Genomic DNA, 15,261 nt, shown 5'->3' with positions numbered 1-15,261 from the left:
ATCAGCACTGCGCATGGGCCAGCTCCACACGGGTCAAGGAGGTCCGGGGTTTGAACCGCGGACCTCCCATATGGTAGACGGACGCCCTAACCACTGGGCCAAAGTCCGTTTCCCATTAACACATATTTGAAGTGCTGTAACTTTTAAAGAAAGGGGATAAAAGGCAGGTAGCATTCCAGTTTGTATTTTCAACTCTTAGTTGCGCTATAAAAAATCCCATTTTATAGGCTACATAGAAACTGCTAAACACATTTACAATATATTTAGACAGCTTTCCTTGAAGGCTGGAAACCATACCTCCCTACCTGTTATTTCTCCTTGATTGGAAGCAATGTAAATTTTTTAGAGTACCCAAAATTTTAAAATATATTATTTGTTCACTTCAAAATGTAAAATAGAATCAAGATCTCTCAAAGGAAAAGCTCATAAAATGCCATTTATAATTACACATACCTAGTTGTTTTTGTTTTCTTTTTTAAATATTTATGCAAAAATCCTAAATTTTATACAATGAGCATTTATTACTTTCAAAATTAGAAAATAAATAACATTATTAAAATAAATAGGGAAAGCAATATTTAAAAAAACAGTGTTCTTGTTAAAATAGTAATCTGTGGCCATTGCAGAAAAGAGAGAAAAGGAATAATAATATTAACCAGTAGAATGCTTATTATAGGCCTGGCACTGTTCTAAGTTTATCATCTCATATAATACTTACCAAGAAACCTATGAAAACTATATTATTCTCATTTGACACATGAGGGAAGTGAAGCACAGAGAGGTTTAGGTAACTGCTCAAAGCATGAAAAAAACAAAAGTCAAAGGTAATTTTTTTTAAAAAAGATTTATTTTTTATTTATTCTCCTTTCCTTCTCCTCTCCCAGTTGTCTGCTCTCTGTGTCCATTCGCTGTGTGTTCTTCTGTGACCACTTCTATCCTTATCAGCGGCACCAGAAATTTTTGTTTCTTTTTTGTCGCATCGTCTTGTTGTGTCGGCTCTCCTCCGTGCATGTGGCACCATTCTTGGGCAGGCTGCACCTTCTTTGGTGCTGGGCAGCTCCTCTTACGGGGTGCACTCCTTGCATGTGGGGCTCCCCTATGCAGGGGACACCCCTGCGTGGCAGGGCACTCCTTGTGCACATCAGCACTGTGCATGGGCCAGCTCCACATAGGTCAAGGAGGCCTGGGATTTGAACCTTGGACCTCCCATGTGGTAGGTGGACACCCTATCTATTTGGGCCAAGTCTGCTTCCCTCAAAGGTAATTTAACACCCAGAGGTAACTACTATTAACATTTTAGAATATGACACAACAGGAGACACAAGGAGGAAAACATAATGATAGATATCACAAAGTAGGGAATGGAGGTGGATTAGGTGCCTGTCTCCCACATGAGAGGCCCTAGATTTGATTCTGGTGCCTCCTAAAAAAAGGAAGATGAACACACAATGAATACATAGCAAGGGGTGGGGAGAAATAAATAAATCTTTAAAAAAGAAAAGAAAGGGAAGCGGATGTGTCTCAGGTGATAGGGCTCCTGTCTACCATATAGGAGGACCCAGGTTCAATCCCTGGGGCCTCCTTGTGAAGAAGAGAAAGCATGCCTGAGCGGTGAGCCAGTGCATGCATGAAGAGTCATGTGCCTGCATGGCAAGCCGAGTGCCCGCAGAGTGAGCCAAGGGCTCACGTGGTGAGCCGAGTGCACAGGCAGTGAGCCGAGTGATGGCATGGTGAGCCAGTGACTGCGCAAGTGTATCACGCAGCAAGATGATGACGCAACTAAAAGAGAGACAAAGGGGAGAGTCAAGGTGAAGCACAGCAGAAACCAGGAACTGAGGTTGTGCAGCTGATGGAGAACCTCTCTCCATATCAGAGGTCCCCAACATTGAATCCCAATGAATCCTAGAGGAGAAAAAAATGAGGACACAAAAAAGAGAAATAGACACAGATCGCACAGTGAAGGGATACAGACAGCAAAAAACCCCACAAAAAACAGTAGGGCAGGAGGGAGGGGGAAGGGGAAGGGGGAAAATAAATCTCAAAAAAAAAAAAAAGGGTACCTGCAGAGACTGTAAGTAGTGCTCTCAAAATATTTAATTATAAAGGGAGAAATAGCAATGTTATAGTGGAGAAAACTGGTGGACATCACCCTACCTGAGTGATCAAGGTTAATGATGTACATGACATCGTGTACCCAGTAATACGAACCCCTGAGTAGGCTACACCACCTCTGGTAGTCTTTCTAAAAGTGCAAGACCTCAGTTTATTAATAAGAAAACATCAAATAAACCCAAATTAAGAGACATTCTACAAAACAACTGTCCAGTAACCCCTCCCCCCCACCCCCGAGATTCTGAACTGGTGAGGGGACCAGATTCATCCCGATTTGCAGATGCCATAGTTTCAAGAATTACTGACCAAATGTCTTTAATTGGCACACTCTTCTCTTGTAGGTCAAATCCTATCCATCTGTCAAGGGTTATTCTAAAAGTCTGCTTCCTCTTTGGAATCCTTCTAAAATCCTAACTTGATAATGCTCTCTTCTTTTAACTCCCATTAATATTGCCCTTCTCTTATTTATTTAATACTTTTATTATCTTAAAAAAAAAGATACATAGATTATACAAAATGCTACATTAAAAAATACAAAAGGTTCCCATATACCCCCACTCCCCACCTCTCCCTTGCCCTTCTCTTATGTCACATATATTCTCTTTATATTATAGCTATCTGTGTGTTGATGTCTTCAGCAAACTTCTTCATTTTTAAAAAAATTTCTCTCCCCTTCCCACCCCTCCCCCACCAGCTGTCTGCTCTCTGTGTCCATTTGCTGTTGTATTCTTCTGTGTCCGCTTGGATTCTTGTCAGCAGCACCAGGAATCTGTGTTTCTTTTTGTTGCATCATCTTCCTGCGTCAGCTCTCCATGTGTGTGGTGCCACTCCTTGGTAGGTTGCACTTTTTTTCGCATGGGACAGCTCTCCTTACGGGGTGCACGCCTTGTGCGTGGAGCTCCTCTACATGGAGGACACCTCTGTGTGGCACGGCTCTCCTTGCATGCATCAGCACTGCACGTGGGCCAGCTCACTGCATGGGTCAGGAGGCCTTGGGTTTGAACCCTGGACCTCCCACATGTAGGAGGACACCCTATCAATTGAGCCAAATCTGCTTCCAGCAAACTTCGCAATTTCTCTGGGTCTTGGTTTCCCATCAATAAAACAAAGAAAACAACATCTATCTCTCAGGGTTGAAAAAAATGAAATATGATTTTCACATACAGTACCAGATAAACATATTTGATGATCAATAATTGTTAGTTTTTTTCCTCTTCTGACTTCTCTCTGTGCTCCAAACATCAGATTGAGCCTTTATCTTCAACCATGTCAAATAGTTTCACTTTAATGAAAACACCAAAAACTCTCAAGAAAAAGAAATCTAGCTTTCAGAGATTTTATGGCAGTTTTGGAAATTATTTATATTAAGCAGCATTTTTAGTATCCAAACATTTGTAAGGCACTTTACTTTTAAGGAGGGCCCATGTCAGTTTTGCCTTGTTCAATCTTTAGCTAAATGATAACAATAAATAAGAGCCATGGTTTATACTATGGTACAAATAGTTTCTTGTTACTTACAAATACAATGTGCTAGGCACTGTTCTAAGTGCTTTACATATATTAACTCACTTAATCCTCACAACAATCCTGAGATAGGTACTTTTATTATTCCCTTTTAAAGATGAGAAAATAAAGTCACCAATAGGTTATGAGACCTGCCCATGGTCATACTGCTATGATTCAAATCCAGATAGTCTAGTTAGTTCTAGTTAGTTAAGAGTTCATGCTCTTAATCACTCTGGTGTAATGTACCTTAAAAAATATCTTGTCTTGTGTATCTAACCTAACAAGCAAAAACAAAAGCTGGAAAAGACAGAAGAAAATATTTCAAATCTCAAAAGATTTAAAATGGAAAAAAAACAAACAAACAACCAACAACAAAACCTTAAAAGATGGATTCTAGGGAAGTGGACTTGGCCTAATGGATAGGGTGTCCGCCTACCACATGGGAGGTCCGTGGTTCAAACCCCAGGCCTCCTTGACCCATGTGGAGCTTGCCCATGCACAGTGGAAGGAGGGCCGTGCCACGCAGGCATGTCCTCCGCATAGAGGAGCCCCACACGCAAGAAGTTGGCCCTGTAAGGAGAGCCACCCAACGCAAAAGAAAGTGCAGCCTGCCCAAGAATGGCGCCACACACACGGAGAGCTGACATAGCAACATGACCCAACAAAAAGAAACACAGATTTCCCAGTGCTGCTGATAAGGATAGAAGTGGTCACAGAAGAACACACAGCAAATGGACACAGAGAGCAGACAACTGGGGCGGGGGGGGGGGGGGGGGGGAAGGGAAGAGAAATAAAAAATAAATCTTTAAAAAATAAAATAAAATAAAAGATGGATTCTAATATGGCATGTATTAGATATGTTCAAAGCACAGCTTCCAAAGAAAAATAAGGCTCATTTAAAAAGAAATTCTCGGGAAGCGGATTTGGCTCAACGGATAGAGTGTCCACCGATCACATGGGAGGTCCAGGGTTCAAACCCAGGGCCTCCTGACCGGTGGGGTGAGCTGGCCCGTGTGCAGTGCTGATGTGCGCAAGAAGTGCCGTGCCACGTAGGGGTGTTCCCCCGTAGGGGTGCCCTACGTGCTAGGGGTGCCCTACGTGCAAGGAGTGCGCCCCTCGCACAAGGAGTGCACCCCGTAAGGAGAGCCGCACCGCGCGAAAAAAGCACAGTCTGCCCAGGAGTAGCGCTGCACACACAGAGAGCTGACACAGCAAGATAATGCAACAAAAAGAGACAAAGATTCCGGTGCTGCTCGTAAGAATGCAAGTGGACACAGAAGACACACAGTGAATGGACACAGAGAGCAGATAATGGGTGGGGGGAGGGGGAGAGAAATAAATAAATAATAAATGTTTTTTTTTTTTAAAAAAAGAAATTCTCTATAAATACCACATACATTACCCTCTACTGGGAAAAAGCAATCAATAACCCATTAATCAATAACCCATTAAGGCAAGTAAATTTATTCTTTACAGATGGCTTTAGCATCAGAAAAACTGATATAGACTAAGTAAGACATCCAAAGGGGACTGAGAAACCTTACCTAGGTGCCATCTAGGAAAATTCAGCAGTGGGAACCACAGCATGTATCAAACCAGATGTTTGGGAAGGATCCTAAAGAAGTACCAAAACCACCATGGGCAACACTGGAGATATTATTTAATCCAAATCAATACATTATGCTGAACAAAGATTAGCTTTACATTTAGTCTGATTAATAGAAGTGATTAACTGCTCTGAAAAAGCAATTAACTGCATTCTATCAGTCAACTCAGATGAGTTTTCTGAAGTTAAAAACCACAATGGATCTGAGATTTTTTTTTTAAGGAGGTACCAGGGATTGAACCCAGGACCTTATACATAGTAAGCAGGTGTTCAACCAGAGTTACACCAGCTCCCAGGATCTGAGATTTTTAAAGTTCTGCCTTTAAAACTATTAAACTATTTCAGAAGGGGAAAAAAAATCCATAATTCTAGAAGGTAGTCTACAGTTTATGGAATTAAATTAACAAAGATAAATAAAATAAACACAGTTTATTGTTCTTTGTCCTCAGTTTCTATAAATAATCCAGATAAAATGTAGATGATCATGGTTCACCCCAAATTGCTCTTCATGTCAGTAAACATTCACAAAAACCCAAGATACATCAGTAATTATGACCTCTACTCTCTAGGAACTCAATTTAGAGGGGGAGACATACACAAAAGATCTTTTTAATACATACACTGAGGTACATATTATGAGTACAAAATTGAATTTCATGATTAAAACACATACTATATGAAATAAGAGGATAAATGTTTTTCTGTAGTTTTCTGGAGGGCATGTTTATTTATTTATTTATTTATTTATTTATTTATTTATTTATTAAATTCTTTTAGGTACTGGGGCCAGAGATGAAACCCAGGAACTTGTATGTGGTATGCTGGTACTCACCACTTAAGCTACACAGGCTCCCTGGAGAGGCATGTTTATTGTCTTAATCTTTACTATAATCAGTTAATTAAAAATGTCAAATATTATCATAAGGCATATAAAATAATCCACTGCCTGCCCCATACCACCCCACTCTACCCCACTAACAAGATCACCTCTTTTAACTATTTAATGTGATTTTACCCTGTGATGTAAAATTATTCCTCTACCATCAGAATTTATCCTACATCTGATCCCTTCCACCACTTCTGCCATAATTTCAGGCCACTTTCATTTTGTTTGATCTCTAGTCTACTAACCAATCTCCCTAGCTCCAGTCTTAACCCCCTTCAGTTCATTCTCCATAAAACTAAAATATTCTTTTAAAATGAAAATCAGATTATATCATTCCACTGTCTAAAATACTCCATTGGCTTTAATGAATATGGAATACATTCAAAACTCCTTTCATTATCACACAAAGCCCTCTATAATTTGTCTCTTGACTATATTGCTGACCTCATTTCCTCCATCCTCCCTTCTCAGTCACCATGTCCAGCCACACTGGTTTCCTGCTTGTTGCTGGAACTATCAAACTCAGGCAAACCTCAGAGCCTTTACATTTGCCATTTCCTACACTTGGAACATTCTTCTCCCAGATCTTCTCATGGCTGGTTCCTTTTCATCATTCAGGTCGCTGCTCGCATGGTCACCTCCTCAGAAAAGGCTTCCTTCACCCCCTACTTACTTAATATTTACCCTCCCTTCCATTCTACCATACCAGTTACACTCCCTTATCCTGGATTTCTTCAGAGTAGTTACCATCATATGAAAACATTAATTAATGCTTATGTTTGTTTCCTTTACTCATGCAAATTCCATGAGGTTAGGAGCATTGTCAAACTTACTGCTCTATCTCTAGTTCTGTGATAACACATACCAGAAGTTAAAAGAATATTTACTGAATTTGCTTGCAAATTTGCCAAGGATCTTAATAAATCAGGACTACTTTTCTTTAATGGAAAATTTATAGTGAAAAATTTTGAACACAAAAGAAGAGGGAATAGTTTAACAAACCACCATATACTACATCAGTTTCAACAATTACAAACTCAGAGTCAATCTTGTTTCAACTATACCCCTAACCATTTCATCTCCTACTGTGTTATTTAAGCAAACACCAGATATATCATTTCATATATATTCAGACTGTATATCTCAAAAATAGACTCTTTTATATATAACTGCAACATGGTGAACCTTTAAAAATGACAAAATTTGGGGCCCTATCTCTGTCTGGGAACTAGTATATCAGAATCTCTAAGGTAAGACCTGAGAATATGCATTTTTCAAGTATTCTTCAAATGTTTCTGATTCAGCTAGACTGTTAACACATCTGATGACTGACATCTGGGAATGATCCTAGAAAGTCAGTTACATAAGAATCACATCAGGCGAAGGCACCAATGAAGATACATTTAAAAAACAAATAGTTTTTGAATTAGTAAAAGAAGACCAAAAGACTATTCTAATTTAGAAAGAAAAAAGAAGCACAATTATATACTGAATCAAAGAGTCCTTACTTGGACACAGAGGGTGGTTGATTACATTCATCTTCCACAGCAATGTTGCTCTCTTCAAAACTGGGAATATCAACTGCTTTTAATGAAGATGCACTGCCAGGACGACTTGTGGTTTCATTATTAATATCAACAGAAAAATTCATGTCCTCACTGGAAATCTTGGTATCATCTTGCTTCATCTGAGACTCAGGTTCTTGAGCATCTCCTCCTGCATTCCAAAATAAGCTAGCACCTGGTGGTTAAAGGATTTAGTAGATATTTAAACAAGCATTCAACTATTAAAAACAATTACTTGACAAACTTTCGTTAAGACTAGCTACATTACTTTACTGCAGTTACCTAGAACTGTTTTCAGATTGTATTTCCTCAGAAGTGCCACTAAAGGGAAGGGAAAGGGTGGAAAGATAGAAAGCTGAGGGATAAAGGGGAAGGTGACATCCTGGGCCCTGCCCAAACACGAGCCTCTTCAAGAGGAGTGGCTCTCAGTTTATCTGCTTTGCACAGTAAGGATCTGAATACAATTTAGGGGTTAGGGGTCTGTTATTCAAAAGTGCTGTTTTGAATAACAGGAGAAAATATATAAAACACAAATGTCCAGGCACTGATTTTGATCCCTAAACACACAACTTATGAGACTACATAAGAGTTGCATTAGATGTATAACAGGCAGTTATTTACAATGCCTGGTAGTTTTGATAGAAACAAAGGCTCAAGAACACAGAATATCTGACTTCCCTGGCATTGTCTCATGTATCAGCTGTTTCTCAAACTTTACAATATCACATCACAATATTTGCAGTTATGTACGTATATTATTATTTGCTTATGTTTTTCTTGAAATCAACACGTTTTTACCTAGCCTCAAAATGATAACATTTATGAAATCATTTATTTGATGTGACAGTTATATTTTTCAATACTTATAAAAAAATACATATGCATTTCCGGGAAGATGGAAGATTAGGTAGGGGGAGATACCACTTTTCTCCCAGAAAAAAATAGAGGATAGGTGGAGACCATCTGAAAGCCTGCTCTGGGGCTCAGGACACAAGGGGAAGGCAAGACACCACCCAGAAGAGCAGGGGAGAAGGAAAGGAGTTGAAGCCGACTGAAAAATCCTGTAAGTAGAGCTGCAAAAGCAGCAGTGGGCCCCTTTCCTCCCACCTATGGAGCAAACAGAAGTCTGGAACTGCAGCAGCTGAGGACTGAGGGTTGCTGGGGTCCTCTTCCCCAAGAAAGGGGAGAGGGAGGGACACAGCCTGCAGCATTCAGATTTTGGCCTGAGAACTTGGTCTCCTGCAGTGGAGAGGTCCAACACTTCCAGGACGGGGGGTGGGGGGGAGAGAGGAGGGGCCGCAACATAGTTTGCCCAGAGAACTAAAGATATTTTGCCTTCTCAAACATCCTACTTACAGTCTCCTGCTGGCTGATGAAGAGGTGGAAGGAGGAGGGTGTGGTGAGTCAAGGGTGGAGAAGAGCCTCTGAGAGTCTGTTTGTGAGGCTCGGCCAGTCCTGAGGACAGTGCTTCTGCACTGCACTGCCTGAGGAGTTACACTGAATGCATTCCCACCTAGTACCTCAGGTTAAGCTGAGAGGTCTGCCAAAGAGCACCATCTGCTGGCCATACCAGAAAAGTGCACGAAAAAGGAAAAAATAACAAATAAGAGAAGTCAGCAGGTGTCTTTACTGTGACGCTTTCCAAAGCCCTTGGAAACTGGTCTGTACCTCATTACTGGGTCCTTAGCCCTGTGTTGAACAGTTAAACAGGGGCAATCCTAAATATCTAGAACAGATTGAACCAAGAGTCAACAGTGGTAGCACAGAGCTACTTAACAGTAAATCCCTAGGCAAGAGAAACTGAACATCAGAGTAAACTCAGCATCAGAATCAGATGCCTAGACATCAGCAAAAAAATATTATAAGCCATACAAAGAAAAAGGAAGATTATGACTCAAGCAAATGAACAAACCAAAGCTCCAAATGAGACACGGGCCTTGAAACAGCTACTCTGTGAAGTTCACAAAAATCCCCTAAATCAAATCATGGCGTTCAAGAACAGCATAGCTAAAGGCATTAAGAAGCCTCTCTCTGCTTAAAAGAGCCTGCCACCAAATCTGTGTGTATTTTCATCCTTCTCTTCCACTTCTCAGCAAGCTCTGTCCTTTTCCATTTCCCAATAAATTCTTTTCACTAGCCTAAAAAAAAAAAAAAGACATACGATGACACTGGCCTACCACATGGGAGGTCCATGGTTCAAACCCAGGGCCTCCTTGGCCTGTGTGGAGCTGGCCCATGCACAGTGCTGATGCGCACAAGGAGTGCCGTGCCATGCAGGGATGTCCTCCAAGTAGGGGAGCCCCACGCGCAAGGAGTGCGCCCTGTAAGGAGAGCCGCCCAGCGTGAAAGAAAGTTCAGCCTGCCCGGGAATGGTGCTGTACACATGGAGAGCTGACACAGCAAGATGACTCAACAACAACAACAACAAAAATGAGACACAGATTCCCGGTGCCACTGTCAAGAATAGAAGCGGACATAGAGGAACACATATGGATACAGAGAGCTGACAACTGGGGGGGGGGGGGGAGAATGGAGAGAAAGAAATAAAATAATTCTTAAAAAAAAAAAAGATACTGGGTGAGCACAAAGAAAATTTTGAAATCTTGGATAGAAAAATAAAAAGCTTATGGGAATGAAAGACACAATAAGTGATTAAATATATGACAGAGGTACACAATAGCAGGTTTGAAATAATGGGAAAAAGAATCATTGACATAGAGGAAAGAACAACTGAAACTGAAGAGAAAGAACAGAGTGGGAAGTGGACTTGGCCCAATGGATAGGGTGTCCACCTACCACATGGGAGGTCTGCAGCTCAAACCCCGGGCCTCCTTGACCTGTATGGAGCTAGCCCATGAGCAGCGCTGATGTGCACAAGAGGTGCTGTGCCACGCAGGGATGTCCCCCGCGTAGGGGAGCCCCACGCACAAGGAGTGCATCCTGTAAGGAGAGATGCCCAGTGCAAAAGAAAGTGCAGCCTGCCCAAGAATGGTGCCGCACACATGGAGAGCTGACACAACAAGAGGACCCAACAAAAAGAAACACAGATTCCCGGTGCCGCTGATAAGGATAGAAGTGGTCAGAGAAGAACACACAGCGAGAGGACACAGAGAGCAGACAACCTGGGGGGGGGGGGAAGGGGAGAGAAATAAATTTTTAAAAAATTAAAAAAAAAAAAAAGAACAGAGGGAGAAAGGAATGGAAAACACTGAGTGGAGGCTCAAGAAGTTGCATGATAACATGAAAAACAACAACATATATGTTATGGGAGTTCCAGAAGGGAAAAGGGGCAGAAAGAGTATTTGAGGAAAAAAAGGCTGAAAACTTCCCAACGCTCATGAAAGGCATGAATATACATGTCCAGGAAGCACAGTATACTCCAATTGGAATAAATCTAAATAGATCTACCCCAAGACACAAAATAAGCAGGATGCCAAATGCCAAAGAAGATTCTGAAAGCAAGGGAAAAGTAGAACATCACATACAAGGGAAGACCAATAAGACTTAGTGTGGATTTCTCTTCAGAAATCATAGAGATGAGAAGGCAGTGTGATATAATTATGGTACTGAAAGAGAAAAACTGCCAGCCAAGAATTCTTTATTCAGCAAAACTATCCTTCAAATATGAAGGTGAACTTAAAATATTTATAGATAAACATAAACTAAGAGAGTTCATAAACAAGAATCCAGATGTGCAGGAAACACTAAAGGGAGCTCTGCAGCCAGAAAAGACAAGACAAGAGAGAAAGGCTTGGAGGAGACTGAAGAGTGAAGACTATCAGAAAGGGTAACCAAAAAGGTAAAAAGATGGACAAAAAAACAATATGACATATGAAAGCCAAAGGATAAAATGGCTGAATTAAAGACTTTGCAGTAATAACATTAAATGTTAATGGACTAAAGTCCCCAAATCAAAAGACACAGACTGACAGAATGGATAAGAAAACATGATCCATACATATGCTGTCTGCAGGAGATTCGCCTTAGACCCAAGGATGCAAACAGACTGAAAGTGAAAGGTTGGAAAAATATATTTCATACAAATAGTAACCAAAAGAGGTCAGGAGTAGCTATGCTGGTGTCAGACAAAACAGACTTTAAATGCAAAAAGTTAAGAGATACAGAAGGCTATTATATATCAATAAAAAGGACAATCCACCAGGAAGGAGTAACAGTTATAAATATCTACACACCTAACCAGGCTGTGCTAAAATACATAAGGCAAACTATGGCAAAACTAAAAGGAAAAACAGATGTCTCTATAATAATAGTTGGAGACATCAACACACCACTCACATTAACAGACAGAACAACTAGACAGAAGATCAAAAAAGAAACAAAGAAACAAAGAACTTGAATAAATGAGCTGGACCTGACAGACATATACAGAACATTGCACCCCAAATTGGTGGGTTATACATTCTTCTCAAGTGCTCATGGATCTTTCTTTTCTCCAGGTTAGACAAAATGTTGGGCCACAACACAGCTCTCAATAAATTCGATAAGACTGAACTTATACAGAGCACCTAATATAATCATAATGGAATGAAACTGGAAAGAAATAACAGGTGGGAAAGAAAAAAATTTGCAAATATATGGAGGCTAAACAACACACTCTTGCCTACATTAAAAAAGAACTAAAGTCAAAGAACTAACAGAACAACTAGATAAACTAGAAAAAGAACAGCAAACCAATCCCAAAGCAAGCAGAAAGAAAAAAAATAACAAAGAGCAGAAATAAATGAAATTGAGAAAAGGGAAAATCAACAAAACCAAAAACTCATTTTCTGAGAAATATCAATAAATTGACAAACCCTTAACAAGACTAATGAAGAAAAAGAGAGAAGATGCAAATACAAAAAAAAATCAGGAATGAAGAGAGGACATTATTACTGAATCCATGGAAATAAAAAGAATCATAAGAGGATATTATGAGAAATTGTATGCCAACAAATTACACAACCTAGGTGAAATGGAAAAATTCCTAGAAATGAACAAACAACCTACACTGACTCTACAAGAAGTACAGGAAGTTAAAAAAAAAAAAAAATCACAAGCAGATATTGAATCAGTCATCAAAATCCTCCAAGAAAGAAAAAGTCCAGGACCAGATGACTCCACAGGTGAATACTATCAACCATTACAAGAAGAATTAATACCAATCCTTTTTAAATGCCCCCAGAAATTTGAAAAGGAGGGAAAATTACCCAACACATTTTATGAAGCCAACATCACCCTAATACCAAAGCCAGATAAAGATACTACAAGAAAAGAAAATTACAGGCCAATCTCTCTAATGACCATTGGTGTAAAAATTCTCAACAAAATACTTGCATATTGAATCCAATAGCATAAAAAACAATTATATACCTAAGAATTAATTTAACCAAAGAAGTACACACAGAAAACCATGAAGCAATGCTAAAAGAAATTTTGAAAGGCCTCAACAAATGGAAAGACATTCCATGTTCATGGATTGGAATAATAAATATCATGAAGATGTCGATCTTACCCAAACTGATTTATAGATTCACTGCAATATCAATCAAAATTCCAACATTCTATTTTACAGAATTAGAAAAAGGAATAACCAAATTCATTTGGAAGAGAAAGTGCACCCGAATAGTCAAAAACATTCTAAAATATAGCTACATGGGAGGAATTTCACTGCCTGACCTTGAAATATATTACAAAGCTACAGTGGTCAAAACAGCACAGTACTGGCATAAAGAGAGACACATAGATCAGTGGAATAGAATTGAGTGTACAAAAATAAATGCTCACCTATATGGTGAATTGGTTTTTGATAAACCTACCAAGTTTATGTTAATGGGACAAAACAATCTCTTCAACAAATGGTGCTAGGAGAACTGGATATCTATAACCAAAAGAATGAAAGAGGATCCCTATTTCACTCCCTATACAAGAATCAACTCAAAATGGATCAAAGACCTAAATATAAAGGCCAGGACCATAAAATTACTAGAAGAAAATGTAGGGAAACATCTTAAAGACCTTGTGGTAGGTGGTGGTTTCTTGGACCTTACACCCAAAGCACACGCAACAAAAGAAAAAACAGATAAATGGGACCTCCTCAAAATCAAACACTTTTGCACCTCCCAGGACTTTGTCAAAAGGGTGAGAAGGCAACTGACTCAATGGGAGAAAATATTTGGAAATCACATGTCTGCGATAATATCTAGTATATATAAAGAGATGTTACAATTCAACAATAAAAAGAGAAACGACCCAATTGAAAAATGGGCAAAAGACCTGAACAGATATTTGTCCAAAGAAGAAATACAAATAGCAAAAAAAAAAAAAAACACATGAAAAATGCTTAGCATCACTAATGATTAGGGAAATGCAAATCAAAAGTACAATGAGATATCATTTCACACCAATCAGAATGGTCACTGTTAAAAAGACAGAGAACTACAAGTGTTGGAGAGGATGTGGAGAGACAGGAACACTTATTCACAGTTGGTGGGAAAGCAGAATGGTACAGCCAATGTGGAAGACTGTTTGGCAGTTCCTAACGAAGTTGAATATAGACTTCCCATGTGACCCTGCAATACCACTACTGGGTATATACCCAGAAGAACTGAGAGCAGTGACACAAACAAGACACCTGCACACCAATGTTCGTAGCGGCATTATTCATGATTGCCAAAAGTTGGAAACAACCTAGGTGTCCATCAGCCAATGAGTGGATAAACAAACTGTGATGTATTCACACAATGGAATATTATGCAGCTGTAAGAAGAAATGAAGTTGTAAAACATATGACAGCATGGATGAACCTGGAAGACATTATGTTGAGTGAAGCAAGCCAGACACAAAAGGACATATGCTATATGATTGTGTTACTCTGAACCAAATATATTTTGAACAAACTGTATGATTAAAAAAAATTTTTTATATGTATCTAGTACATTTAGTTGAGAAATGTAAAAAAAAAAAACAAAAATTATATATCATGATCAAGTGGGTTATTTCTGGTATGCATGGGTGGTTAAACATAAGAAAATCAATTAATAGAATACACCACATTAACAAATTGAAGGGAAAAAAATGCAATTGCCTCGATTAATGCAGAAAAGGCATTCAACAAAATACAGGTTTTCTTGATCAAATTGCTTCAAAAGATAAGTATAAAAGGAAAAGTTTCTCAATGTAATAAAGGGCATATAAGAAAATCCCACAGCTAACATCATACTCAATGGGTAGAGGTTGAAAGCTTTCCCTCTAAGATCAGGAACAAGACAAGGATGCCCACTCTCACCACCGTTATTCAACATTGTGCTACAAGTTCTAGCTAGAGCATAGGCAAGAATTCTAAAAGGCATCCATATTGAAAAAAGGAAGTAAAACTCACTATTCACAAATGACATGATTCTATAGTTAGAAAATCCTGAGACATCTACAACAAAGCTACTTGAGCTAATAAATGAGTTCAGCAAAGCGGCAGGATACAAGCTCAACATGCAAAAACTGTAGTGTTTCTATATATTAGCAATGAGCAAACTGAGGAAGAAATTAAGAAAAAAAATTCCATTTACAAAAGCAACAAAAAGACTCAAATA

General features: G+C 39.3%; 1 protein-coding gene across 1 annotated transcript in view; it reads right to left on the bottom strand.

Annotated features, from left to right (window-relative positions):
* STIL (STIL centriolar assembly protein) overlaps window positions 1-15,261 on the bottom strand; it is a 93,403-nt gene that overhangs the window by 13,344 nt on the left and 64,798 nt on the right. Inside the window, exon 14 of the mRNA XM_058303618.1 lies at window positions 7,619-7,850. Within this exon, the coding sequence (XP_058159601.1) occupies window positions 7,619-7,850 (232 nt within the window). The remainder of the gene's footprint in view (window positions 1-7,618; window positions 7,851-15,261) is intronic.

Source organism: Dasypus novemcinctus, chromosome 9 (genome assembly GCF_030445035.2).
Source record: "Dasypus novemcinctus isolate mDasNov1 chromosome 9, mDasNov1.1.hap2, whole genome shotgun sequence".
NCBI lineage: Eukaryota > Metazoa > Chordata > Mammalia > Cingulata > Dasypodidae > Dasypus > Dasypus novemcinctus.
This window is presented reverse-complemented; position numbering and strand designations above follow the sequence as displayed.